The sequence below is a fragment of the Marmota flaviventris genome, chromosome 5 (assembly GCF_047511675.1).
Source record: "Marmota flaviventris isolate mMarFla1 chromosome 5, mMarFla1.hap1, whole genome shotgun sequence".
NCBI classification, from domain to species: Eukaryota; Metazoa; Chordata; class Mammalia; order Rodentia; family Sciuridae; genus Marmota; species Marmota flaviventris.
The window spans coordinates 70813657-70839261 of NC_092502.1; the positions used below are offsets into that span (position 1 = coordinate 70813657).

At 39.7% G+C, this 25605-nt stretch overlaps 2 protein-coding genes across 4 annotated transcripts; both read right to left on the bottom strand.

The window, feature by feature from the left end:
- Positions 1-458: 458 nt before the first annotated feature.
- On the bottom strand, positions 459-9885 carry Igip (IgA inducing protein). Its single transcript, XM_027927918.3, has one exon. It carries the CDS (start codon positions 979-981, stop codon positions 820-822), a length of 162 nt encoding a protein of 53 aa, XP_027783719.1. The 5' UTR covers positions 982-9885; the 3' UTR covers positions 459-819.
- A 3626-nt stretch (positions 9886-13511) lies between these two features.
- Positions 13512-21550, bottom strand: Pura (purine rich element binding protein A). Of its 3 annotated transcripts, none has more exons than XM_071612313.1 (2): positions 21261-21550; positions 13512-15479 (listed from the first exon to the last, which is right to left on the bottom strand). In XM_071612313.1, the coding sequence occupies exon 2, from the start codon at positions 15333-15335 to the stop codon at positions 14367-14369; it is 969 nt and encodes a 322-aa protein (XP_071468414.1). In that variant the 5' UTR covers positions 15336-15479; positions 21261-21550; the 3' UTR covers positions 13512-14366. The 3 variants fall into 3 exon arrangements, with proteins under 3 accessions (XP_071468414.1, XP_071468412.1, XP_071468413.1); XM_071612311.1 differs by having other exon boundaries at positions 21127-21550; XM_071612312.1 differs by lacking the exon at positions 21261-21550 and adding an exon at positions 16026-16182.
- Positions 21551-25605: the final 4055 nt, after the last annotated feature.

Sequence of the window (25605 nt, forward strand, 5' to 3'; positions counted from 1 at the left end):
GCTAACTTAATTTACTGTCATTCTATTCATTAGAAAAGCAGTGAAAGAAATCTTTTATTTCCCTTTCTCTCTCTCTTTTTTCTTCTTTTTGTGGTGATGGGGATCAAATCCAGGGCCTTCTATATGCTAGGCAAGGGATCCACCATGGTACTACATCCTCAGACCAAAGGGGGCTTATATTAAAGCACAACTTACATTTTCTGTAGAGTATTATCTTCTGATATGGGCTCTTTCACAATCTTTCCACTACCCCAAACCCATCTCAAATTTAAAATGACAGAAAACAAAATCCTTCCATCAGAAAGGAACCTGAACCATACGAAAGGTTTTGCCTTGTCTTTAATGTGATAGATGGTCAACTGTCACACCATCAGAAAAAAAACTGACCCAAGATGCCTGACAGGGAATAAGTCACATAAAATCTTTAAAATAAATAAATTTGTTTTAAAGTAATAGACTTTTACAGTGTGAGAGAGCAATTTAATGTTTGCAGTCCATTCATGATCATAAGTAACAGGCAAGTAGCACACCAGCTACTGAGTCCTTTGATAGATGATGGTTCCATCTATCAAACAAAATAAACACAAAATAATCAGAGCCACCAGACCCCTTGCCCCCAAAAGCACTGAAACAAAAGACTGATCTGTTTATATAGTCACATGAAAAATAAACATCTTTATTTTTTGCCTACTTTATTTCATTTTTTCAAATAAAATTTAAATCTGTACAAAGTATACTGTTACAGTATATATTTTGTAAGAATCAATGCCTAAAAGAATCACAATACTTCAATAAGCAGTACAGCAGACCTCGCTAGTTTCAGCTTTGATATTGAACAAACTCAAGCCGGCTGATGCACAACACGTTTGCTTGGTTTCCACATGGTGAGTTCCCAGCACTGAGATGGGAGAACATGACAGCAAATATGGTTATATTACAGCCCGACACACTGCGCTTCTTCATGTGATAATAACTGCACATATTTAATACAGAATGCTCAAATTTACTTTTTAAATTGCATTTGCTTACTTTTTAGTTGGCAAAATTCAGCATTCTTAAATGGGGTCCCCAAACAGTGCAAATTAATGATATTCTACTGTATATTGGCACATCTCCAATAAGGATTAACTTGTAAACTCAAAGAATATCAACAACTTAGTTCTAAATTTTAACTAATACACATCTGGTCCATTTAACCAAAGTCATTTTGGAAAGATATTAAAGAACAATTCTATTTCTGAAAGGATCTTGTTTTGACCAATCTTTAGAGAAGATAAATTTTTAAATTGTCATTAAAATGTTTTACTATAAAAGCTTACAAACTTGATTAGAAATTTCAACATTATGATTCACAGCAGACAAATACAAACTGCATATATTCCAACAATACCTACTCTTAGGCTTTCCAACAGAGCACAACCATGTCAGCTGTGTTAACTAAAATTCTGAACAGTGTACTAAATTTATAAGTGGTGCTGGGTCTAGCAAGTGTAAATACACAGTATATTTCAATGAAAAGAATTGTCTTCTTTATACTTTATTTGTTTTCCCATAAGGAAACATTATGTTTACATTCTTTAATAAAGTTAATCTTACATCAGAATATAACTTAATACTGTCAGCAACAGGGACCACACACAGTAAATAAGAAGCACATTTAAAATAAGTCTGAATTCACATAGATTAACATTTGTTGGTTAATAAAATATCAACAGTATTACAATCTTACAATATTTACAGTAAGAAAAATCTAGAGTAATATATACCTTTCACAGCAGGATTCCTTTTTTTTTTTAAATTTCTTCCAGTTTGGGATTGTGTATACACGAAAAGCTCAAAATAAAGCAACTCTGCAATATAATCTTAAAATAATGGCTACTAGGGGGGAAATTCTATCACAACCATTGAAAATAATGGTGACTTCTCACGGAGTCTGTGGCATCTGAGAACCCAGTTAATTAACCAAAGTCTTGCTCAAACCAGCCTCAGTTACCCAGATTAAAGCTGCAGAACTCCGGCCTTCCCTGACTGCTGAAAACCCAACAGATTTTCTCATCATGCTATAAGAAAAGAGGGAAAATTGGATTCAGCTTATACCTCATGGCTGGAAACCCCCAGCCAGTGCACATTCCCTAATTTATGCCAAAAGGGGGCTGATTTCATCCCCACAGCATCATAAAAGTCCCAAGCTTTACTCATTCCTCAATTCTTGTCCATTAGGATAAGGCATGAACTTGGCCCATATAGTACACATCAGTATCTTAGAGACTTGGGACGGGGCAAAAAAACAGATTAGTGTAGTTTGCACTGTGATCAACAGGAAAATGGGAAGTGATGCACATTTCCAATTAGAATGACAAGAAGAAGACCCACATCCCTAAACTGGAATTTGGCTAGGGCATCAGAGTTAGCACCCCCTCTCTGAGTGCCACAAGCAATTAGGATGTGTGCTCTGGGCCTTCTCTAAGAGAGAGCATCTACAATAAGTAACACAGTGTGGGACATAAGTTCAGTGACCACTCCCAAGAAAGCAGATATGATTCTTGAATCTGGGGCTGTCTATGGCACCTGAGGTCCAATCACCCAAGCTGTGACCTGTCCCAACCCTGCTTACTTTAAGATATCTGATGGGCACAGAGCACTCAGGGATACGGCTGCTGGCTACTTTGGACTCTAGATCTCACAGGTAATCAACAGGTATCTGGGATTGAATTAGCAAACTGTACCATGGCTCCTTAAACAGACACTGTCAGGTTTGAAATCATGTCAAGCATGAATCTTCACTGTCAGGTCAGAAATAAAGTGGGAGCCTTCCCACATTAGCCAAGGTTATTTGGTCAAAACCTTAGAGGAGTTGGACAGTTTTTCATGTTGCAAGTGATTAGTTTACTTATTTCAGTCAAGCTGGATTGGCAAACCAGGCTGATATATTTAGTTTTGTTTTTTTGATTCTTATATATGTGCTAACCCAAAGCTGTTGTATTTGGGCTAAATACACTGACAGAGAAAATTCAAACAACAAAAGTTTCAGCAAACTTCTGTGGCATTTTCTTTTTGGAAGTCAATGCAAGATCAAAAGGTATTTCTACCCAACAAAGTCTGTTTAAGTGTTTAATGTTACTTCCTTTTTTGGTCCTATACAGAATGCTATGACTTCTATATAGGTCTGAATGCAGCTCCATGTAGATTCCTTCTGTATATCTAAAAATATATACTTTTCAGTAGTTCAATACATGGTTAATCTTCCCACAGAGGAAGATTCTTGTAATCACATGTTGCAAAGTAGAAAAACATCTCCTTTCTAAGAAAGGAAATATACTTTCCTATTGTACACTTTTGAATAAGCCCAAAGGCATGCACCAAAAATCATTATTAAAACTAATACATGCACTAAAATGGTGTAGAGTTAGACTTAAAGTGCTGCTTCTCAATTTTTAAAATTTGAAGACATTTTGTCAGTTGTTGACTCAAAGATCCCCCCTCATGGCATCAAGAGAGAAAAGTAAAAAGTATGCATAAATCTTTAAACTATTCTTTACATGGGGGAAAGAATGGATATATCAACTATCCTATTTATAAACTGGATTCCCAGTTTTAAATAAATCAGTATTTACTGGTAAAAATTGTCAAAGCTAATACACCCAAACAAATGTTACTAGTAAATAATGTTCTACATAGAGAATAATTTACTTTGGTTTTATGCACCTTCTCAAAAATAATACTAGTGTCCCATACATCACCAAATTGATGTGTTCCAGCAAAGTTGTAAGGCAAATCTTTTTTTCCCTAGTGACATCTTGTTTCCCAACAGACAAAACTAAATTCTTTTGGTGAAGAAGGGGTTAAGATAATGGCTAACCCCTTGGCATCCTGAGCATTGTGGTTTATCAAACTCTACCCTGCTAGAAATTGTCAGGCACCCTGACCCCTGTCTTGAACCAAGAATGGCTCCCATGTCTAGAGATGCCCTGACTGCTTATGAATAGCTCTCAGAACTTTGCTTCTTTTTTCCTTCTGTCTGGATGTTATAAAATTTAACAAAGCTGGTTGCAATGTCACATTTTGCTAGTAGGGGCCACCATCTAATAATAATTAATTCCATCTGAAATATTTTAAGCCAATAGTTAGTTCCTAATTTTATCAAATACTGGTATTATAATCTTCTCTACAGAGTTTACTTAAAGCAGAGATCCTTAACTTGGGTTTCAGAAGATGTGTGATGCCCCTGAGGTTGTATGCAAAATTATCTGTGTATGTGCATTTTTTTTTCTGAGGAGAGGGTCCATCACTTTCATCAAATTATTAAAGGTACTGTGACCCCCCAAAAAGGGTTACAAGGACTTAGAGAGATACCCGTAATGCGTTTTATATCAAGATTGGGAAATGGGGGTAGAAAACAAAAAACTGCCTAAAAAAGAGGGGACTGGAAAGGAAAATGCTGATCTTTCCCTTTATTCACCTTTGGGAAATAAGAGCTTCAAACTATGAAAAAAGAATTAATTAAGCTGGTTAAACTCCATAAAAAAAAAAAAACAACCCAAAACCATTTTCTAATTTTTTTCATTTCCATAAGTAGTAAATTTAGCCTCTAAGAAAAGGTTTAGAAGCTAAATTTTTCTCTTTTCCTAAAGGAAATTCATAGATACAATGCTGAACATCATCCACATTTAAAGATCTGACAACATAAAACAGGCAACTCTAATGATGTGAGCCTTTAACTTGCAGTTTTGAGTACATGATTATCTAGAGTCAAATCCACATTGTTAACCTTCATTTCCCAAAACTGGTCCACCACCTGGCATAATTCCACTAAATAAACCTAAACTCTGGACGATGAAGTTCAAAACTTTCTACTCAAATGGAAAACAAAGCCACATGTTCCAAAATAGAATCCGGTCCGAAACATTCACACTATGTCAGAGAGGACATTCTCATTTTAAATACATGACCAAATTTTCAACAGAATTTGCAAACATAAAAATTCAGAACGACTAGCAAAACATGCTGAGAAGAGCATGTCAAGAATTAAAACACCACCCCCCTCTCCAGAAACACATTCAGGCATTCCAAAAATAAACCAGATTTGAAAAGAGGGCCTCTCCACTTGTTGGTTTTAAGTATAAGGTATGTAAAAAGCTATGGGAAAAGAAATATAAAATAATTCAGTAACTTACAAAAAACAAATTTAGCCAAAACACATCTTTCTATTGACAAACCTATTAATTTTTTTTCTTTTTTTGCAGTTCTGAATATGGAGTTGCACAATCTCATTGAGACAAAAATTATGCTCACAGGTACACTTTTTGTTCTTTCTAGAGCACATCTTTGAGGTTATAAGACCGGCTCTGGTTAAAATAGTCTCTTATCCCTTGCTGCCCTTTCCCCTCAAAAAGTAAACCAATCCTGAATTCTAAAGAGAAAGAGACATTTAATATAATTATTTCAATACTAGTTCTATTATATAAACCATGAGAAAACTATATGAACATTATGGAAAACTACATGAAAAGAGGGAACTGCCACTTGCAACCCACTTCACCTTTATAAGCATGTAACCAGTAAGACTCACTGACTAAGTGAAAACAGAACAACACTCTAAAATCAGACTATCTCAGGGTGGAAGTTGGATCTCAAAGATACACACTCTCTCTCTCTCTCTCTCACACACACACACACACACACACTCTCTCTCTCTCTCTCCCCCCTCCTAAGCTTTCATTTTGTTTAGTTTAACAGTTTCATAAAGCTCACATTAACAAGAATTTTATTGGCAAAACAAAGGCCCATATTAAAAATTTTACCAAAACAAATTTTTGTATTACATAGCTAACAATAAGGAATGTTTTATTGGCCTTATAAAGCATATTTAATTGCATATAAGTTTTGCTTAGGGTGGGATACTGAAAACATAATTCTGCAAGAAACTAGAAAAGACTAGAAACAAAAGTGAAAGTGACTAGTCTTAACTCTCAAAAAATCAAGTGCAAAGATAAATAGTGCAAATAATTAAAACTAGAAATTTTATAGGCAACTTTACATAGACTTTCCTGCTTTTTCACTTTAACATACTGACAACTTTATAAACCCTAACAACTGTATGCAGCATGGAAATGGGCTATCATTTATCTCCACTGATTAGACTCAAGGAAGCCTTCCAAAGACTTGTCTCAGAATCATTTAAATCACTGGTTCTTGACACAGGTTTGGGAATTCACTTCTTTTTAAATGACTCCTATGGGAGGGGCTATTTAAGAAGGCTCTGCACTAACTTAAACAAGTTATAGTAGGTAACTGTATTATAATTTAAAATCTGACACAATAAAATGTGAAGATTATATTAACTGCCAACTCTACAAAATAAGCTATGTAAAAATAATTCTTCTATTATTAATGAACTTGACATTTATAAAAAAGAAATTACCTCCAAGTACAAAATCAGAACCTCCTTTTTGGGCTATTTAAAGAGATTTTCATTACTAATGTATAGAGATCTGATTAAAACAAAACTTGAAAGTAATTTGTTAAAATCATTGGAAATAAATTTAAAATAGTAAATTTGCCAACAGTTAATCCAAATATATCTAAAATTACATAACTTTAAAAACAAATACAGCAATTCTTTATTTTAAATAATTTAAAATACCCCTGGGATTATAGGAACAGAAAACACTGTCAGCTCACTCTACAAAGAAGGTAAGAACCTCAAAAATGTACTAAATTATATAATTAACATCTGCCACCACTGAACTCTTGGGAATTCTATAATTTTAATGTAAGAGAGAAAGTGGGAAAACAAATAGTAACATAAATATAGGAGGTATGCTGTCTAATTTCAGAAATGTAGTATTAATGAAGACCTCATAAGGTCCACAATGTTAAATGGTTGCCAGGACTGCAAATGTAAAAGAAATAGAAAAAATACCCAAAATTATAATTTAGTACTATTACCTGGTTTATTGTCTTCTAAGAAATTTATGTGAACCAGAGGCTAAAGTTTCTTTAAAAGAAAGAATCTTAGGATATGGATCTTTGTAGACTGCAAATCAAATAATTTGACCTAAGGACCATTTTGAAAAGTAAAGGTAAACCACACATTGTGACAAGTGCCCAAGAAAATAATGATGTACTTATCTGTAATGATAAGGATTACCGATATATTCAAATGATAACTGTGAAAAGTTTAAAACTTTATCATCTTTTTCTCAAAATAAATCACTAGCACCAACTTGCCTTGACCAGAAAAGATGCCACTCCACAGCTGTGCTACTTAAATTTGTCTCAGAAAAGCAAGCATCCTACAGATGAAAACAGATTTGCAAAATATATCATCAGCATCATAGCTAGCTATAGACCAACAGTTTTCTTTTAGCGAATGAGGAACCCATTGTCTCTGGTTTTTGAAACTTTTGCAGTGAAGATCAATTTCATTGTTCTTAGCAAACAACTCTCATTCAGACTTCACCTTAGTTTCCTACCTCCAATAAAAATTCCTCCCACTTTACTTCCAAACCATTCCCTTAGGTACCTCCCACACCCCCATTCATAAACACATTAAACAGCTTTCCCCTTCCTGCTCTCAAATTTCCAAATCAGTAAGCCTCAGTTCCCAGTAGCTTACCTAAAATACACATACTTCTTACTTTCTTCAATTTGCAAATTTCTTAACAAACATTAATTTAGATGCTCTTCAAATTGCCAACTATAGGGAGAACAGCAGTCAGAAAAAAAAATGCCCAATTACCTCAAAATATAGAAATCTTTCTGGATCACCAGTTAACTATGTTCTAAGACAGGAGTCAGCGATTTCTTTACTTCTTTCTCAAGTGGGTAAGCTTGAATGCTACTGGCAGGCCTATGGCAAGAATAAAGAAGAAAAAGAGAGAGAAACAAAGAAAAAAGAGGATAGGAGAGACAAGATATCAGATATATAGGGTAAGGAGGTAGCTCAAGAGCCACCAACAATTTTAACTGCTGGAAATTGCCAATCCACTCCAGCTGAATGGGAGTTTGACTCAATTTCAGTATGATCCTAAAAAATCATTACCTGATGGTCATCACTGTTTGAGCTAGTCAACATAAATAGACATCATCTGTCCCATAACTTTAATTGCCACCTAACAACAAGGATATCTTTTTCTAAATTCTCCTAGAAGCCTTCTGTATTAGTACATCTTAGACCAACATACATGCTAACAAGAGTAGTTCCATGTTTTTCACAATTCTAGAATACAAGGGCTTCGTCTTTATACTTGGAGACCTCTTGGATCCGAAATCAAGAAAATTAAACTCTTTAGCTTAAATTTTCCCCATGAAATGCTACACAATAATTGGTAAGCAAATTATTAACAATCAAACAAAGTATTTGTGAAAACACAAAATCTTGATTCCAAAATGAGCAAAATATTTCTGGTTCTTATTTTACAAAGAGGATCATCAACATCTTTCTATCTATCAACAAGACAATTTTCCACAAAAGCAAAGGACATCAGGAAGAAGGAAGAAAGGATAAGGGAAGAAAAAAGGAAGGAAAGAAACAATAAATACCAAATGTAATATGGATAATTAAATGAATGAGTAGCTATGAAACTCTTAAGAGAAATGTTTTTAACAAGTGACTTTTGCCATATTCAATTTTTCTATAGACATAAATTGCCCAGACCAATTAACATCAAAATTTGGTAGTCAGTTTGGCAGATAAAAGATGACAACCTGTTGACTTAAAACCAATCATATTTTTCACAATTCGTCTGATTGTTCTTGTACCTTGAAACTCTACCTGACTCAGGTTAATGCAGGTATAGATTTATCTTTACTTATCCCATAATCATGAAATTTCTGTTGAAAAGAGCCAGTTGAATGGCCTAGGCCTTAGGCTTTATTTTAGGATCAAATAACTTCATAAATCAGCTTTTCTTAAAAGTACATTGCAAACTCTGCGAAGAAAACTCTATAGTAATTAATGCTGCTGGGCAAAAACAGTAATTTTAATAGATGTGATCACTTTAGTTTATGGTGTACTTCATTATAAATGGCCTAAATTTGGTTAACATGTAATAAAGAAAAACAAATATTACAAGGTATGATTTAAAAATTAATAAAATTTAACTTTATACAAAAAAACTGGTGAATTTATTTACTCCACTCTCATGAAAAAGTAGACATATGTATAAATGTATATGTACATGTACATACACATATACATATATATCCAAAGTATTAAGACATTCAAATTAGGGATAATCAACTGTAAATATTATGCCATAGTTATCACCAATTATTTCAAATCTAAGTTGTTTAAAGATGCTCTTGTTTTAGCATCCTTTTAAATAGAAAGCAAGATCTCATTCAGATATCTAAAACTTTGAAAAAGAAAGGTCATTAGAGCTGGTACCTCACTTTTTATAAGAAATCTTACAAGTATATTCATGTTTAAAAAATTTAAATGTAGAGTTATGGAAGTTATCAGAGCAATAATTTCAGAAAACCCCATTCTAAAATCATTGTGTGTGTGTGTGTGTGTGTGTGTAAAACATGAAAAAATGAATGGTAATATTGAAGAAAAGAGAGTGAACCATGTGTGGGAGATAAAAATAATCATGCTCATGGTGGGGGTCATCATGACTGGCAGATAACCCAAAATGTCATAAAAAGAAAAATGTGTTAGTTTAGAAAGTTTCAACAGTGCCAAAACACAAAATGTTAAAGCACAGAAATAAATATGAATGAAATAACCTCTCCAAACATTGAGTTCCACAAGAAACCATGAAGAAAAAACTTGACATAGCATCTTTTTAAATATACTAAATCTTAACTGATTGAAAGATGATATAAAGTGCTTGGGCCATCATACCCTCCCAGATACTTATCATCAACGGATTTATCTTTTCCCCTCCCTTCCACCCAAATTTAGTTCAGTTTTCCTGCAGAAAAAGTACAGCATCCCTACATTAAACGAAATGAAAACAGTGAGTACAACTGATATAGATCCATTGACTTTTATTACAAATGTACTTGATCACTTGACTTCAAAAAGTTTAAAATCAATACCCTATTTTCTGTATGCCAGTACAAAGCAAACTGTTTTACAAATTAAATACCTAAAAATTTGACAAAAATATTAAAATTTGATGAAAAACAATTATAAAAATCCTTAATCTCTCTTCAAAAAAGGAGGCAGTCTTCCCAGTCCTATTATACAATATTAATAGTATTCACCATTTTTAGAATAGGTAGCTAAATTATATTTTTCTGTTAGCATAAAAAACTCTTTAAACTAATAGACTTTATTTGTATATGCTCCAGTTAAGTTCGTGAATGCCATCTGATTGCAATATAATCAACTATCTTTAATTAAATTCTCACTTACACTTATTTAATAATTTGCATAGTCTGAAAGGGATAAAGGTTATTCTAAGACTAATTACCATAGGCTATTACAGTGCTATTTTTCAAGGCAATAAGTATTTGCTCCCAAATGAAATTGTCTGTCTTCTTTAGGCAGGGGTTAAAATTGCTAGCAGCTTTCTCCATTACCTGAAAAATCAAACTGGAAGAGTTATCCATCTCTAAATGTGAAGCCCTAAAAAAAAAAAAAAAAAATCGATATACTTTCCATTTTGAATCAAATTTCAACCCCTGCGTGGGACAACCAGAAAGTGAGACTTTCAAAGTTTTTTTTTTTTTTTTTTTAAATTTCCCTGTTGGTTTTGGTTTCTACTTTCCATGGCTTTTGAGAAGCTGGAAAACAGTCTATCTTTCCTGACTAGCATTGTCTTTTTTTCCATTTGGCAAATAATCATCTACATCCAATCTGTATCTAGTAGAGGAAAAGCCGACATGGCTTTTCTTATGAACTTCCTTTGTTGTCAAAGGAATGTATAATGATTTCTACAGTTCTGGTTAGTTAACTTTAGCTCCCTCTGTGGCTGGATGACTGCTGCTTCTAACATCAGCATGATAAATAGGAGGTACAAATAAAAAGTAGCTTAAAAAAAAGATTTGGTGATTAAAATGACAACAACAACACCAAACACACCACACACACACACACACACACACACACACACACGCATTTCAAATCTGGTGGTTGATCTCTGGATTAAATTACTTGACAGTGTCTCTCATTTTAAAGAACGTCAATATTGCAATGCATTTCAAGTTTTCTTTTTTTACTTAGGCAAATAACAGTTTAACCAAGCTTTTGGACCTTAATTATAAGACAAAGCAGATCAATAAAAATAAGGCATACTTGTCAGGAATTAAGCTTTGTTTGCTTATTTTTGGCACATTTGATCATACTGTCTTCTATGAATAACACATATGGTCAAATATACCATTCTTTTTTTTCAGCACAAACAGGGTTTACCAACCAGTAAAATAAAAACAAGAAGAAATCCCAACATAAAACACTGAATAATAGAACCTTGGTAAAGTACTGAGCACCTGGGAGGGGGAAGGTAGGGGCAGGATGAAACAGGAGAGGGGAGAAGAGAAGGTTGGGAGGGTGTTTGGGGAGGTAAAGTGAGATGCTTTAAAAAAAAAAAAAAAGAGCATCTTTACAGTCACTTAAGTCTTTTTCTATGATCACTTCTTAAGTCTTAAAAGATCTGTATGTGGATTTCTTTTTAAATCCACTGACCATAAATCAGACAATGGTTTCAAAATCCTGGTAAGATTGTGTTTAACTGTTAAGAGTGTAAAGACAACTGCACAATACATGTGCTTCTTGATCCGGTAGGATTCCAAACAGAATCTGACGTCTATAGGTAAGAAAGGCTTCGCTTTAGGTAACTGACCCTAAAGAAAACCTCAGGAAAGAACTTGCATCTCAAAGAAAGGACACTTTGCCTAAGTTTGCTGTGTTTTTGTTGACTTGCACTACTTATTGCTGGCTACCATAAAACACTGATCTAAGAGTACTCCAACAACCTGTAGTACAAGGCCTAACTTTTAAGAAGCTATAGTAAACAAGAGACAAAATCAAAGCAATTCTCTTTCCTAATTAGTAACAGCACAGAGAATGCAATCTTTTCCATATCACAGTTAAAGTACAGTGAACAAAACAGCTCAACAAACCTTAAGACAAAAAAAGTGCAGGTTATTAATGTTTACATGCAGTTGATAAGCATTCCAAATGTCACATTATGCACTGTAAAAGCTCAACCTTACTATATGGAAATAAGAAAAATGCACCTTGGGGGAAGGGGAAAAGCAATTTAATCATTTCCAGTGATTTTTGCAAGTAAAGAAACTCCTAACTACTGTACGGTCACCTCATATTTAACATTGTATGAATATTAAAAGCAAACAATTTAATGGGAAAATGCACAGTACAATGAAAATAGCTTGTTATTCAACACATACAGTAGATCTCAAAAACAAAGACAACACACTCAACCAGGGAGCTTAAAAATATCAAATCAAAACCCAAAGAACCAGCAGAAAAAAAATCCTTCAAAAAGACAACTGTTTCGCCTTCCTAGGCCAAATGCTTTACAATGTGAGAAGCACTGATACCTTCCCGCTCCTACAGGTGGTGTTTTCTACATACAGCAGTTAGATCTATATGGCTGGATTTGCCAAGAAACAATTCCATCCCCAGAACTCTCTGTCAGACAAGATCTGAGATCCTTTTTTTTGTTTTGTTTTGTTTTTTACCAAAATACTTTCTACACAATTCCAAATCAAAAATCAAAATGTACTGTTTAAGGCATCTTTTTTTATAACATTTTCTCTTCACTCAAAGATGATAGTCATGCAGCAGTTTAATGATAAAAATATATTAATATTTTACTATACAGCAGCAAGAAGTTAGTTGTCAATTAAAAGCACACAAACATCTTTAAATGAAAACCTGTGAAAGACTACCATTACAAACAATTTCAGTTTGGAGGACACTAGCTTGGTAAAGTGCTCTCCTAAGCTTTGCATTTTCATACCCTACACTTTGAATATATGAGTTATAGAACATACTCTGATAGAAGGCTTGTACACTTGGGGAACACAAATACACTTAGCATATAATGTAGCCAGTAATAACTAGCACCACAGCTACATGGAAATCCTTTACATACACCAACTTGGCTTTCACTTTTAAAACGAAACTCAAAATCCATGGCTCAGTAGGATAACTATAATTGTGTTGCTCTGCTTTTTAACAGGTCTACATAAGTTAATAGCACTGGCAAAAATCAAAGGATAGCTTCAGACCTCTTACAAGTTTAGGAGACAGTGCTAGTGACCACAAATAGACTCACTACCTGAAGTCCAAGTACAGGTTCACTGGAAATTGCTGCACGTTAGTTAAGTTTTTAAAATCTTTCTACATATAATAAAAAAAATATATTATGAACAATACAAGTACATCTCATATACACAATAACAAAACGCCTACTCAGTCAAAGCAAACAGATGCAGAAAAATATGGGAGATTTCCTTTTTCTTTCTTTCTCTTTTTCCTTTTACTATTTGAATAACTTTGGTTCCAACCATAAAAATCACAACTTAGCAAATTTCATTTAAATGCCTTTTTTAATAATTTCTTCATGTTCACAGAAGTTTCACTGACCATTTTTATGTTTAAGGTCCAGATGCAATGCATATTGTATAAAAGAGAGCACTTATTGTTTACCTTGCATGAATTAAACCTACGTACCTTTAACTCTACAAACTTCTGCATAACATTTAGACAAAGCTCAGACACACAGCATGCCTAGCCCTCATATATATACACATCTCTAATCACAGGTATATAGGGTGTCAAATATACTATAATAACCTCCATGTAAGGTTTGAAATTTGGTAACAAAATGAGAAAAACTAAAAATATTATTTTACGTGTTCTAAAATATCTCTTTTTTGTGCTAAAGTCAAATGTTAGCTCAACATGAAAAGGACTTTTATATAATTCAGCAATATTATAATCTTGACCATTTTGCAAACACTTTTAATAATAATAGCTTAAACGTGTACAAAAGTTCTTGGTTAATTAGGGAAATAAACACTCAGTTCTTTATATTTTTTAATCAAGTAGGAAACACAGTTCATATAATGTTATTACTTTTTGTATTTTTTTTTTTTTTTGTTTTTTGTTTTTAGCAGCTGCTTACTGTTTTATATGGTGGATAAAGTGGACAACATCCAGCGATGGGTGGCAAGTCAAGAAGAGAAACTGTCAGTTGGTGGAGGTTCTGTGGGTGGTGCTCCCTTGGAGTTAACAGTTATTTCTTTTTTTTCTTTCTTTTTTTTTTTTTTTACTTTTTAACTTTTATTTTTATCTCTTTCTTTACAGTATATTTTCTGTGTGTGGCTGTGTGTGTGTGTGTGTGTGTGTGCATGTGTGTAGGGTTTTTTTCCATTCAGTTTGATCAATCTTCTTCCCCTTCTTCTTCACCCTGCAGTAGCAGAGTGGCAGCGGCGGTCTCCTCCTGCTGCTGCTGCTGCTGCTGGTGGAGCTGCTCACAGGCAGCCCGCTTCTCCCTCTGCTTCTCCTGAATCTTCTTCATCTCCTCGGAGTATTTGCAGAAGGTGTGTCCGAACTTGGCCCACACCTTATAGGGCACGGTGATGGAGTTGCGGTAGGTGGGCTTCACCTCACTCACTCTCATAAACACGCCGTACTTGTTAGAGCCCACATCGAAGAAGAAGCGCTTGTTGTCCACAGTCAAGGAGGTGCCCTCGGGCAGCTCGGCCGGCTCCTCCTCCACTCCGTAGTCGTCGATGAGCTTGGCCAGAGCGTCACGGAACTCGATGAGCCCCTGCGCGGGCAGCGCAATGGTCTGGCCCTGCGTGGAGCCCAGGCCGGGCCCCCGGTTGACCGTCTGGCGGATGCGCAGGAAGCGGCCGCGCTGGTTCTCCTTGAGATCCATGTAGTACTTGCGGTTCTCGCGCACCAGGAACTCGCTCTTGAGTGCCCGGCGCGGCTCGTCCTGTGCCTGGGCCAGGTCGGGCGGCTGGCTGGGGCCCAGCTGCGCGTAGTGCTCGATGAAGTCTCCCAGGTAGTCGCGGAACTCCACGGCCACTGACATGGAGAGAGTGAGGCGGCTCTTGTTGCCGCCCGCGCCCACCTCAGCGATCTTCAGGAAGCGGCCCTTGGCGTTCTGCTTCACGTCCAGGTAGAAGCGCTTGTTCTGGATGTCCACCCGCTTGGAGGCCAGCTCCTGCGTCTCGTGCTGCAGCCCCCCCGGGGCCCCGCCGCCGCCGCCGCCACTGCCGCCGCCGCCCCCGCCGCCACCACCGCCCCCGCCGGAGCCCGAGCCCGAGCCCGGGTGCCCCAGGGAGCCGCCCGAGCCCAGCGCCGCACCACCCTGCTCGCTGCCGCTGTCTCGGTCCGCCATGATGCTGCGCTCCGCCGCCGCGCCGCCGCCGCCGCCTGCCGCTCCGCCCGCCGCCTCAGTCGCCTCAGCCGCCGCTGCTTTCCCTCCCCGGCTCCGCCTGCTGCCGCCGCAACCCCCACAGCCAGTCAGCCACTCTCGCGAGATCTGCGGGAGAGACGAGACAGACGAGACCCGGTAACAGGGCACTGACTCCCCAGTACAGTAGCAGGGCGCCCTACTGTACGCGCCCACCCGCCCGCCAACACGTGACCCGTGCCCCCTCCCCAATACCAGCCCCCCGGCCGCCCGCCCGCCAGGCGGCGCCCACCGCTGGCCCTCACTCTACACCCCCAGCTGGGGGTGGGGAGGGAGTGGGACGCGCCGCGTCGCAGCTCTGCTGCCGCCGCCAATGCCACCACCACCACTGTGGCTGTCGCTGTCGGCCAGACCTTAAGCGGCCTTGGCCCAAGGAGTTGGGGGATTGGGGTGAGAAGGGGTCTGCCATTCTAAGCACAAGGAACTGGCCTGAGTTCTGCTTTCCAGTGACCCCCGAGAGAGGATGTGGGGGGGGGAGGGGCCTGCGCAGCGCAACATAGCCCACTGCAGAGAAGGGACACCGAGTCACAGCCACCCCCTCCCATGCGGGCCTCAGTCAGACCTAGACCCAAACCCAGACAGGCCCGCCCGCCACCCAGCTAGGTTGTCTCCTACCGCAGAGCCCTGGCCGCAGAAGCAGGAGAGGAAAAGAAGGTGGTGCGGTAGTAACCCTTAGCTGCAGAGGGGGCTGCTGGGGATGAGATCGGGGCGCCGGCAGCAGTGGCGCGGAGCAGCAGACACCTAGCCCGTCTCTCCCCTCTCCTTCCCCTCGCTCCCGCCGCTCCCCCTCCCCGCGCACAGCAGCGGCTCTGGCCTCAGATGATCCCGCTCCCCCTCCCCCCAACCGCAGCCCCGCACAGTCGGTCGGGCGGGCGCACTCACCGGCGGGGGGAGCCAAGCGGAGGACAGTAGCCGCACCAGGGCTGGGGTGCCCGCAGTGCCTATTCCAATAGGCTCTACCCTTACTCCCAAATAGCAATCAAAAAGAAACCCCACACTCACCAAAAACCTGCAACCAGCCCCCCCTTGGGACCACGGATGCCTGCTTGCCTCCCCCTCCTCCTTCCGAGATTTGGGGAAGGGGGGCACCCTGCTCAGGGTTGAGCCCAGCCTGGGTTGCTGGCCAGCTCTGCAGATGAACCAGGCCCTGCTGGGCATTCAGACCCTAGCCCACTCTTTTTCCTCTCTGGAAGGACCCAGAATGGAGGAGAAAACCAAGCAGGCTTTCGGAAATTCATGAGCTAAAAATGTCAGGAATTTCCTGGGAAACGCAGTTCCTTACGGGATTCATTAAAGCAGGTTCGCTTGCCCCTTTTACTCTTCCTTCGTAAGTGTCAAGGAGGGCCTCCATCCCCCCCAAAAGTAAAACATTAAATGATCGCTGGTTTTAATGCAGACAGCTAGGTTACCGACCATTAATTAACCAATGACTCTTTGGACGGTGACAGCTAAAGGGGATCTTCTCTCATAACAGAAAGAGGCTGAAGAGTAAGAGGAGTCTCAGAAATAATTGGTTTCTTTCTTCCCAGATCTGATGCATAATCTAGGCCCTATTTTCCAACACCCAGATAGGTAGTGAATGCTTATAACTCCCTCACTGCAGTGTGCAGCCCTCATAGCTGTGAGAAAGCTAAGGCCTATTTTCAGGGAACCCCTACCATACTCCCCATCACGTTCTGCAGGGGGCTGAGCACACAGATCATGCAGTCTTAGTCCTGGCTTAATCAAGCAAGGATTGCTGCCTCGATCCATCTGTGGTTTCCACTCCCATTGAACATCTCCTCCTTTACTTCAAAAGTAAGGAGATTTGCCTCCCCCACTCTTAGCTATTGAAACAAAATGACTACATGGTTGCCCAAAAGTAAAGACTAATGATCAAAAAACTAAGCACAGTCTAGAGGATAAGCCTTGTCATTCCCGGAACACTCAAAGTCCCCTATTATATCCTTTCACTTTTGGGGCAAACCTGCCTGCTAGGTAGACATGACTTCCTTTTTCTTTTAGCAAGAGCCCCATTCTACTCAGCATTAGCTTCTTCAGCTCTGGGCTGAAGTTCACTAGTTCTCATTAAGAGGAAGAAACAGGGCAAAGAGCCCTGGCTACCAAAGAGCAAACTGGGGTAGTCCTGTGATACAGCCTCAAAACCATGCACCTAGGTCTAGTGGTCTCTGAAATGGCTTCCTGAAGGGGAGGTTCACTCTGTGAGATAGAAACCCAGGCTCTGGGCCCCACAAATAGATTTTTAATTTAGGGGCAACCTTTAGCAGTATAGGGTCCCTCAGTGCTTTATTTTCTACAGTCTCTCCCCTATCCCTAAGTCAGTTGGGAAGGATACACAGGAACTTTTAGAGTGCTTCCTACCACACAAAAATACATGTCTGAAGAAGCAGTGTCTTCTCTGGGCTCACACAGCAGTGATCAGGACCCTGGATAGACCCCGAACGTAAAGGCTGAGTGGCAGGGTCTCTGCATAAATACCAACTGTAAACTAAGGCTAACTTCTGTTGTAGTCCGATCGAGAAAGGGCTGCTGCTCTTCCTCAAGGGTTTCTCTTATGATAAACCAAACTCTTCTCCCTTAATGAGAGAAACAAGATCAATGAGATTTTGAAGGGGGCCCGCCGGTCAGTCCCTGCCATTCTTCCGCACCCAGGATGACTGTACCAGGGACAGACGCCTCGGGCTCAAAACTGCCTAACTCCTGCCTAACTTTGTAGCCTAAATTTCTTGCTTTCCGTCCCAAATGTTTATATCCAGCAGTTCTGAAGCGATTTGAGTTTGGGAATGCCCTGATTTGAGAAAAGAGAGGGAGAGAGGGAAGTGACTGTCACTAGGAATTTACTAGAGGCAACTAAGTTTTAGACAGAACATAAATTAAATATTTGCACACTTAAACTGGGAGTTTTAAATGAAAAATCAGCACATGACTGAGACCTGGATCTTGTCACATAAATAGGTACTTATTTTATACTACTCATCGTGTATGTGTAAGATTTCTGCCCTTCTATGCCAGTTTCTCTCCTACTTTATACATGTATCCAAAAAGTAACAAGATTAATTAATGCCTTTTCCAAAACAGTTCAATGATAAACTAGATAGCATATTTTCATTTCTGAAGCAAGAGTGTTAATTTCAAAAATAAGTCTGTTAGTGTGGGCTTTTTCTCAGACTAGGAAGTAAGAGGTGGCTTCATCAGATTACATGTACAGTAGTCATGAAAAGTAGTCTAGGAGGAATGAATATTAACTTGTAGAAAAGTCTGAAAAAGTTTAGGACCTTAAGTAGATTTTCAAAGTTATGAGTACTGTAACATTGAAAAGTCATTATAAAATTGTGGATTTAAAAGACTACTAGCCATTTTATTAGTTATCTAAATAATATACTAATATACTCGATGAATGAAAAACCTATTCTAGTATTCAACTGTTTGAATTTGTTACTTTAAAACAAATAGTTGTAAAACTAAATTTACAATTTCTTTACAATGCAAGGAAGACAAAAGGGAAACGAAATATAACGTGCAGCTAATTAATATGCAGTAAAATAACCATGTTAATGAAAAATCATCAAAAAGAAATATTCCCTTTCTCCTAAAAATTTGCTTACATTTAAAAACCTGATAAATATCTCTAGATTTTTTTATTTCATTAATACTATACACACATTTTGAAGAGCACAGAAACTGCTTTATTTTTAATCTCACTATGTATTTAACAAACTGTTACAAAAAAAATTTTTGCACAAGGAAACAGACATTAGGCAGAACAAGGAGGAAAAACGTCTAAATTTTTCTCATCCTGAACTACAGGTGATTCAGAAATAATCCAATTCAGCTTTGTTTTTCTTAAAATCAAAATCAACCCACATTTATAAAATAAACTTGTGAAAGAGAGGGTATCTACCTTTGGGTAGTTAAACCCTTTGGATTATAGAGTTCCCAACAGAAACAATTTGCTGATTAGTATTTTACGAAAGCACACATTTCCAAAATAAAAGTGAACACTAAAACTTGTTTTCAAGGGCTACTTGTGCTAAACCAGACAATTATTTTCAATACCCAATCATTGAAATTAACATGAATGTTGCACTGTAAATGTTCAAAGTGGAGGAATTACCCATTTCTTCTCATGGCTACATTTATCAGGAAAATTAAGGGAAACCCTGCAGTAAATCCTAACATTTAACAACATCATCTCATAATACCAGCATTTCACAAATCATTTTTAAAAAGCATGTCCCCTTTCTGTAGCTCACTATTCTTGAAAACTGTGCCTCTTCAATGCCATACTAATGTTTAGAATTAAAGATATGAAACATTTAAAATCTGAAGAGAATAATACATGTGATAGAACCTTTGCATTCCCTAATGTCTTCATTTTAAACATTTGGAAAAGAGTTAAATAAAATTAACACACATTCTAAATTCGATAAAGATTCAGAAAACCCGACATTTGCCCAAAGATCCAAACAGAACCGATTTAAATGTCAAAAGCTTCCTCTCTTCCGGCAGGTACTTAAATGATTTTACTAGTGCTGTACCCAAAGGAATGAAATCAGCAACTCTCTCCACACTCTAGTCAACACTCCAATTTCCAAAGCCGCAATTCGCAAACGTCAGTTGGGCGGGGGCATGGGGGTCTAGAAACAATCCCCACATTTCCTTTTCCCCTGACAGTCTACTAAAAGATGTCAAACCAAATCCGACCAATCAAGCCTATTGTAAAGCACTAGGACTACCCTACCAAGGACACGGGACACAAGCACAGACAATCAAGAAAAGCTTTCCATAAGCTCCTGGCCCGACAGAAACATAAGGGTCCCAAATGAGAACGAAGCAGAACCGTCAAGAAAGTCCCGAAGAGGCAACGGAAATGAAGGTGGCATTTATTCTGGGGTCGACAGCTACAAATCAAAGTTATCCAACCAGTCTCTCCGGGCCTCTACCAAAGTTCAGGCTATGGCAGAAATACTGGTCGGGTTCCTTCCCTTAAAATATCATAGCGCACTGCCGCTCAAAGGGAAGACCCTTCAGCTTCATATCAGTTCCTTTTGCCCACGAACAAAGGTAGAAGGGGTTGTTGAGCTGACCTAGCGCTGTGGGGCAGTAAAAATGCCTAGTTCGGGCCACCCATCCTTGGGCCTGGCTTCATCTGCGATGTCAGCATCAATGGGGGGGTTTTGTTGTTGTTTTGCCTTTTTTTTTTTTTAACAACGCACCCAGGGTGGGTGTATGCAATGGGTTGGGGGGTAGATTTAAAATAGAGGAGAGGAGGAGTTCATTGGTAGTGGAATCTAAATTACAGAATCTTCTTTTCTCTCCCCTCCTTCCTGTGTAGCCGTTCAGGGAGTGTCGGCCACGTCTAGCGCACTGTCCCAGGCCCCGGGGCGAAGATGGTCTGGGGAAATGGGGCTCAGGGATTGCTAAGAACATCATTGGTGGTCTCCAGCGCCTGCGGATGTAGGATTTTTAAAGGGGAGGGATGTTATTTTGTTCTTTTTCGGAGGTGGAGGGGGTTTATTCGTTCGTCGCTGCGAAGCGCGGGGGGGGGGCGGGGGGGGGGCGTTGCTACACCGCCTAGGTCCCCAAGAAGAAGGGTGCGGGGATGTCTGCAATGGTACGATCATTATTCCTGGGCTGAGAGGGCAATTAAAGGGGACGGGGTGGGCGGCACCTCCAGCTGTGGCAGCTGCGGCAACGAAGGTCGCGAGGGGCTTACCCGGGCGGGCGGGCGGGCGCTGTCCTGCCGCAGGTGAGGGAGGGCGCAGTCTGGAGGGAGGGAGGGTGCGCGCGAGGCAGGCGCTAGGCTGGCGCGAGGAAGGGGGGAGGGGAGGAGGGCGCGCGCGCGCACACCTGTCCTGGACAGCGGCGCTAGCCGAGCTGCGCCTCACTCGGGCTCTGCGGGCTGAGAAGGAAGGAGGGCGGGCGGGGGCGGGACGCCGAGGGGAGGAGGAGGAGGCGGCGGCTCGGATGGCTGGCTCGGCTCTCGCTCGTTCTCCCTCCCACGGGCAAGCCCGGCTCACACCCTGCTTCTCCCGCTCACTCACAGCCCCCTTGGCTCTCCCTCCTCCTCCTCCTTCCCCTGCGGGATCCGCTCGCCGCCGCCGCCGCCGCCGCAGACGGCAAGTCGTGGCAGCCAGACGTCGGCGCGTAACCCGGCGCTCCGTGCGTGACTCCAGGCGACGTCAGCGCGCGCTCCGCGCTCCCCACCCCCCTCAGTGGCTCGCGCCCTCCGCTCTCGCGTCCCTAGGTTTCAGTTGCAGCCACGGCGGCCGCTGAGCGCGTTCCCTCCGCCTCTCGCGCGCGTGAGCGCGCCTTCCCCGCCGTTGGCGCGTCAACATCCCGGGCCCAGGCCTTGGGGCGCGTCTGAGGAGGGTGCTGTCTGGAGCCAGTTCGCTCGCACTTCCTCCGCCCACAGCCCAGAGAGACCTGGGAGAACTTAGATCTTTGGGTTTCTGAAGGCCGAGGCCAGGCTCAGGCGGGAATAGAACCCCAAAGGGCCTGCGCCAGCTCCAGCTTAAGGCCCACGGCGTCGCTGCGGTTGCAGCCTTCCCTCATCACACGCTCCCCTTCGCCCCGTCCCTCTGGCGGCAATAGGCCTTTCATCTCTCGGGAGGGTCTCACCTTGGCCTTCAGACACCCGCGGAGAGGGGCTGGAAGGGCAGAATTAGCATAAAGAAGAAAGAGGCTAGACCAAGTTCAGGCTTTAGCCTCAAGAATCCTCGACAGGAAGTGTGGGGTTGCTGCCCAGCCTCCCACGCCGTTTAGGTGAATCTGGGCCCCTTTGAGGGAATGTGACTAAGGGCAAAACTGATAAATATTATTTATGCGTCCTTGGGCCGATAGGTAGAGAGCAAAAGGGCTGAGTTAATTTTCATAAATTGCTACGCAAGGGCAAAATGCTGAATTTAAAAATGTCCTTTAAGACAGATTTATTGAAATCTTACAAAGTTTGACAATCCTTTCCTTTTATGTATGATTATCCTTTCCTTTTATGCTGTCATATTTCACTTTTGCAGTACTATGTATATAGAAGTAACGTTAATCAGTTAACAATTCCTCAAAAGCTGACTTCATCAGGGCTGGGGTTGTGGCTCAGCGGTAGAACTCTGTCTTGCACATGTAGTGAGGCGCTGGGTTCAATCCTCACCCCCACATAAAAACAAATAAATAAAGGTATTGTGTCCAGCTACAACTAAAAAAAAAAAAAGTATATTTAAAAACTGCCTTCATCATCTTTGTAGTTATTTAAATCTCCAAGAACTCAACCCATAATTTTCAAAAATTAAGACTCTGCCCTAACTTAAATAATTGACTATATTTTAAGTTACATTATAAATACACAACAAAACGCCCTTTTCTTAGGCAATAGTAGAATTTTTATTTTTAATTAGTGCATTAGAGTTAGTGGGGTTCATTTTGACATATCCATAAATAAATTTAACATTTCAATCCTCAATAATAGATTCTTTCCCTTTCCTCAATAATAGACTTTTAAACTCACTAAACTTCCAAGAAGTTCATCTAGTGAATCCTGAGAGGGAAGTAGGACTGAGGTGTGATTAATCCCATTTTATAGATGAGAAAACTGACTTACCAAAATGTAAGTTGTCCAGAGTTTTGAGAAGTGTTTCATAGGTGAAGGGGAAAGCCCAGATCTTTTGCCTACGTTGTCAACTGAACCACAAATTCTTCAATTGGGATTTCTTCCAGGTTTCTACTGATGCTCCCTTTTATATATTGTGGGTAGTGCTTAACTGCTGAGAATCGTAGAGAGCTCTAAAAGTTTTGAGTTTGAAATTTTCTGCCTTAGAAAATCACGATAATAAAATACCCATCCCTAGTAAGAGGTGAAAAAAGGAGACTGGTTTAAGAGTGATGGGTCATTTCCTTTGAATTGCTTCATTATTCACCTCATCTTTAGGTGGCAGCACTACTGTATAAATATCTTTAAAACTACATTCTTCTGCAACTTGATATCCTAAGAATATTTTGTCCTCAATGCTTCCAATTGCAGAGATTCAAAGCTGATGAAAATATGAAATCAGAGCTGAGAATTACAACAAGTTCTAGAGGAGCAAAACCACAAAAGCTATGGAGCCTCTGAGGGGAAAAAAAAAATTTAACTGTGTAAGAAGTAGCATCTTTAAATCTGGTCTCTTATTGAAAACAACACAATACAACTTTCTAGAGTAAACCATGGTTTCTCAATGCCTCATATTTATCAAACATAAGTTTAAAGTTGCTAGTTGTATAGTTGCCAGTTCTCTAACTACAATTTTAAAATTCAGGTGCAGTTTTTCCTCATTAAACACCATTGAGCTTATAAAGATTCCAAATAAGACTCATTGACCTTGTTGAAGAGAACTCAGCATCTTTCCTATATTGTTCATATACAATGCAAACTGCCCTCACTCAAATTTAGAAAAGTGAGAAGACTGAACCAGATGTAAAATGGTAGCAATATCTAGGTAATTTTGTATCTTAATCTCTCCTATATTTTTGAGAATAATAAATTATGATACATGGAAGTTATTTGGGTTATTTTCTTTTTAAAATAACTTTATTTTGCTTATTTATTTTTTTATGTGGTATTGAGGACCAAATCCAGTGCCTCACATGTGTGAGGCAAGCACTATACCACTGAGCCACAACCCCAGTCCTAGGTTAAATATTTTCTAAGTAGAATTTTGTCATAATTAATTTTGTGTGTTTACAGTAGTTCTTCCAGTGCCCCTTTACCCAAGTAACCCAATAAAATTGAATTTACGAGCATTTCAAAATAAATTGCATTAAATTTGCTATGTAAATACAAACACCAAGGAATATAGAGGTATGACAATCAGGAGTGGGAAATCAAATTATTTCTGCATACAGGATAAAGTATTAATAGTTTTTCTCAATGATAGCTTCTATCTTTCTCAAATCAAACTTGGGGGAGGAGTCTTAAGCAAATTGGTAATTCTTAAACTCATGGGTATTATGTTAAGATTTTTAAGCTCTCTGGTGCCAGCAAATCATGCAGCCTGGGGACCTTGCTCCAAACTTCTGCCAACACCATTTTGGCAGTAAAATGTTCTGTTGAACAAAGTTTGCACGTGTTTGGGGTGTGAAGTGGTTTCTCAGGCATTTTTCTGGTTTTAGTCCAGTTTAGGGACTTGAAGACAAGGGTCAGAAACCTGAAATTTATAGAGCTCATATGTGTTTAAAACAGATTATGCAAGCAATTTTGAATTTTCATTTAGAGGAGGAATAGATTTTTCTTTGTTGGTGTGGGAGTTATTGAAGTGAATCTTTAGTTTGCTCCTAAAATGCTATGATATTCAACTGGTTCTCAAAAGCAGGTAGGCCCTCTTTGTTGTGGGAATAGAGCTGGGGAAAATTATTCTTAATCCTTCTACCTAAAATATCAGCAAAATCTGTTTATTCAGATAAAAGTCACTAGATAACAATGTGCAACTTGAGAGCAAAGGGAACAGTTTTAAGCTTGAGCTCATTGATCAAATTTTATGTAATTTATGATCCTCTTATCCTTTTTTGGTATAAGTTATGTGACTTCATCTTTTGGCTCACAAACATCCATCCTGGAGTCAATAGTTTATTGCACCTGACACAGATGTATGTGCTAATTCATCTTATTCCAGGGGTTCCTCTTCCTGTTGAAAATATTCTGTGTGTGTGTGTGTGTGTGTGTGTGTGTTTACTGGAATTGAATCCAGGGGCATCTTCTTCCTGAGCTACATCCTGAACCCTTTTTTACTTTTTGAAACAGGGTCTCACTAAATTGCCGGCCTTGAATTTGGGATCCTCTTGCCTTAGCCTCCTGAGTTGCTGGGATCCGGTATGCCCCCACCATGCCAGGTTTACAATCTTAATTTACATTATTTTTTCAAGTAATTTAACAGAAAATCCTTGCAGAATCTGGGATAACAGTTTGAAAGCCATTGAAGTACTGATGGAATCTTTTTTCTTCCAATTAAGAGGAATGAAAAAGAAAAAAGTACAAAATTTTCCAGGCAGGGTGGCCCATACCTATAATCTTAACACTGGGAGGCTGAGGCAAGAGGATTACAAGTTTGAGGCCAGCCTGGGCCAGCCTACAGCAAGACCCTGCCTCAAAATGAAAAATAAAAAGGGGTAGGGATATAGCTCAGTAGTACAGGACCCCAGGGTTCAATCCCTAGTACAGAAAAAAAAA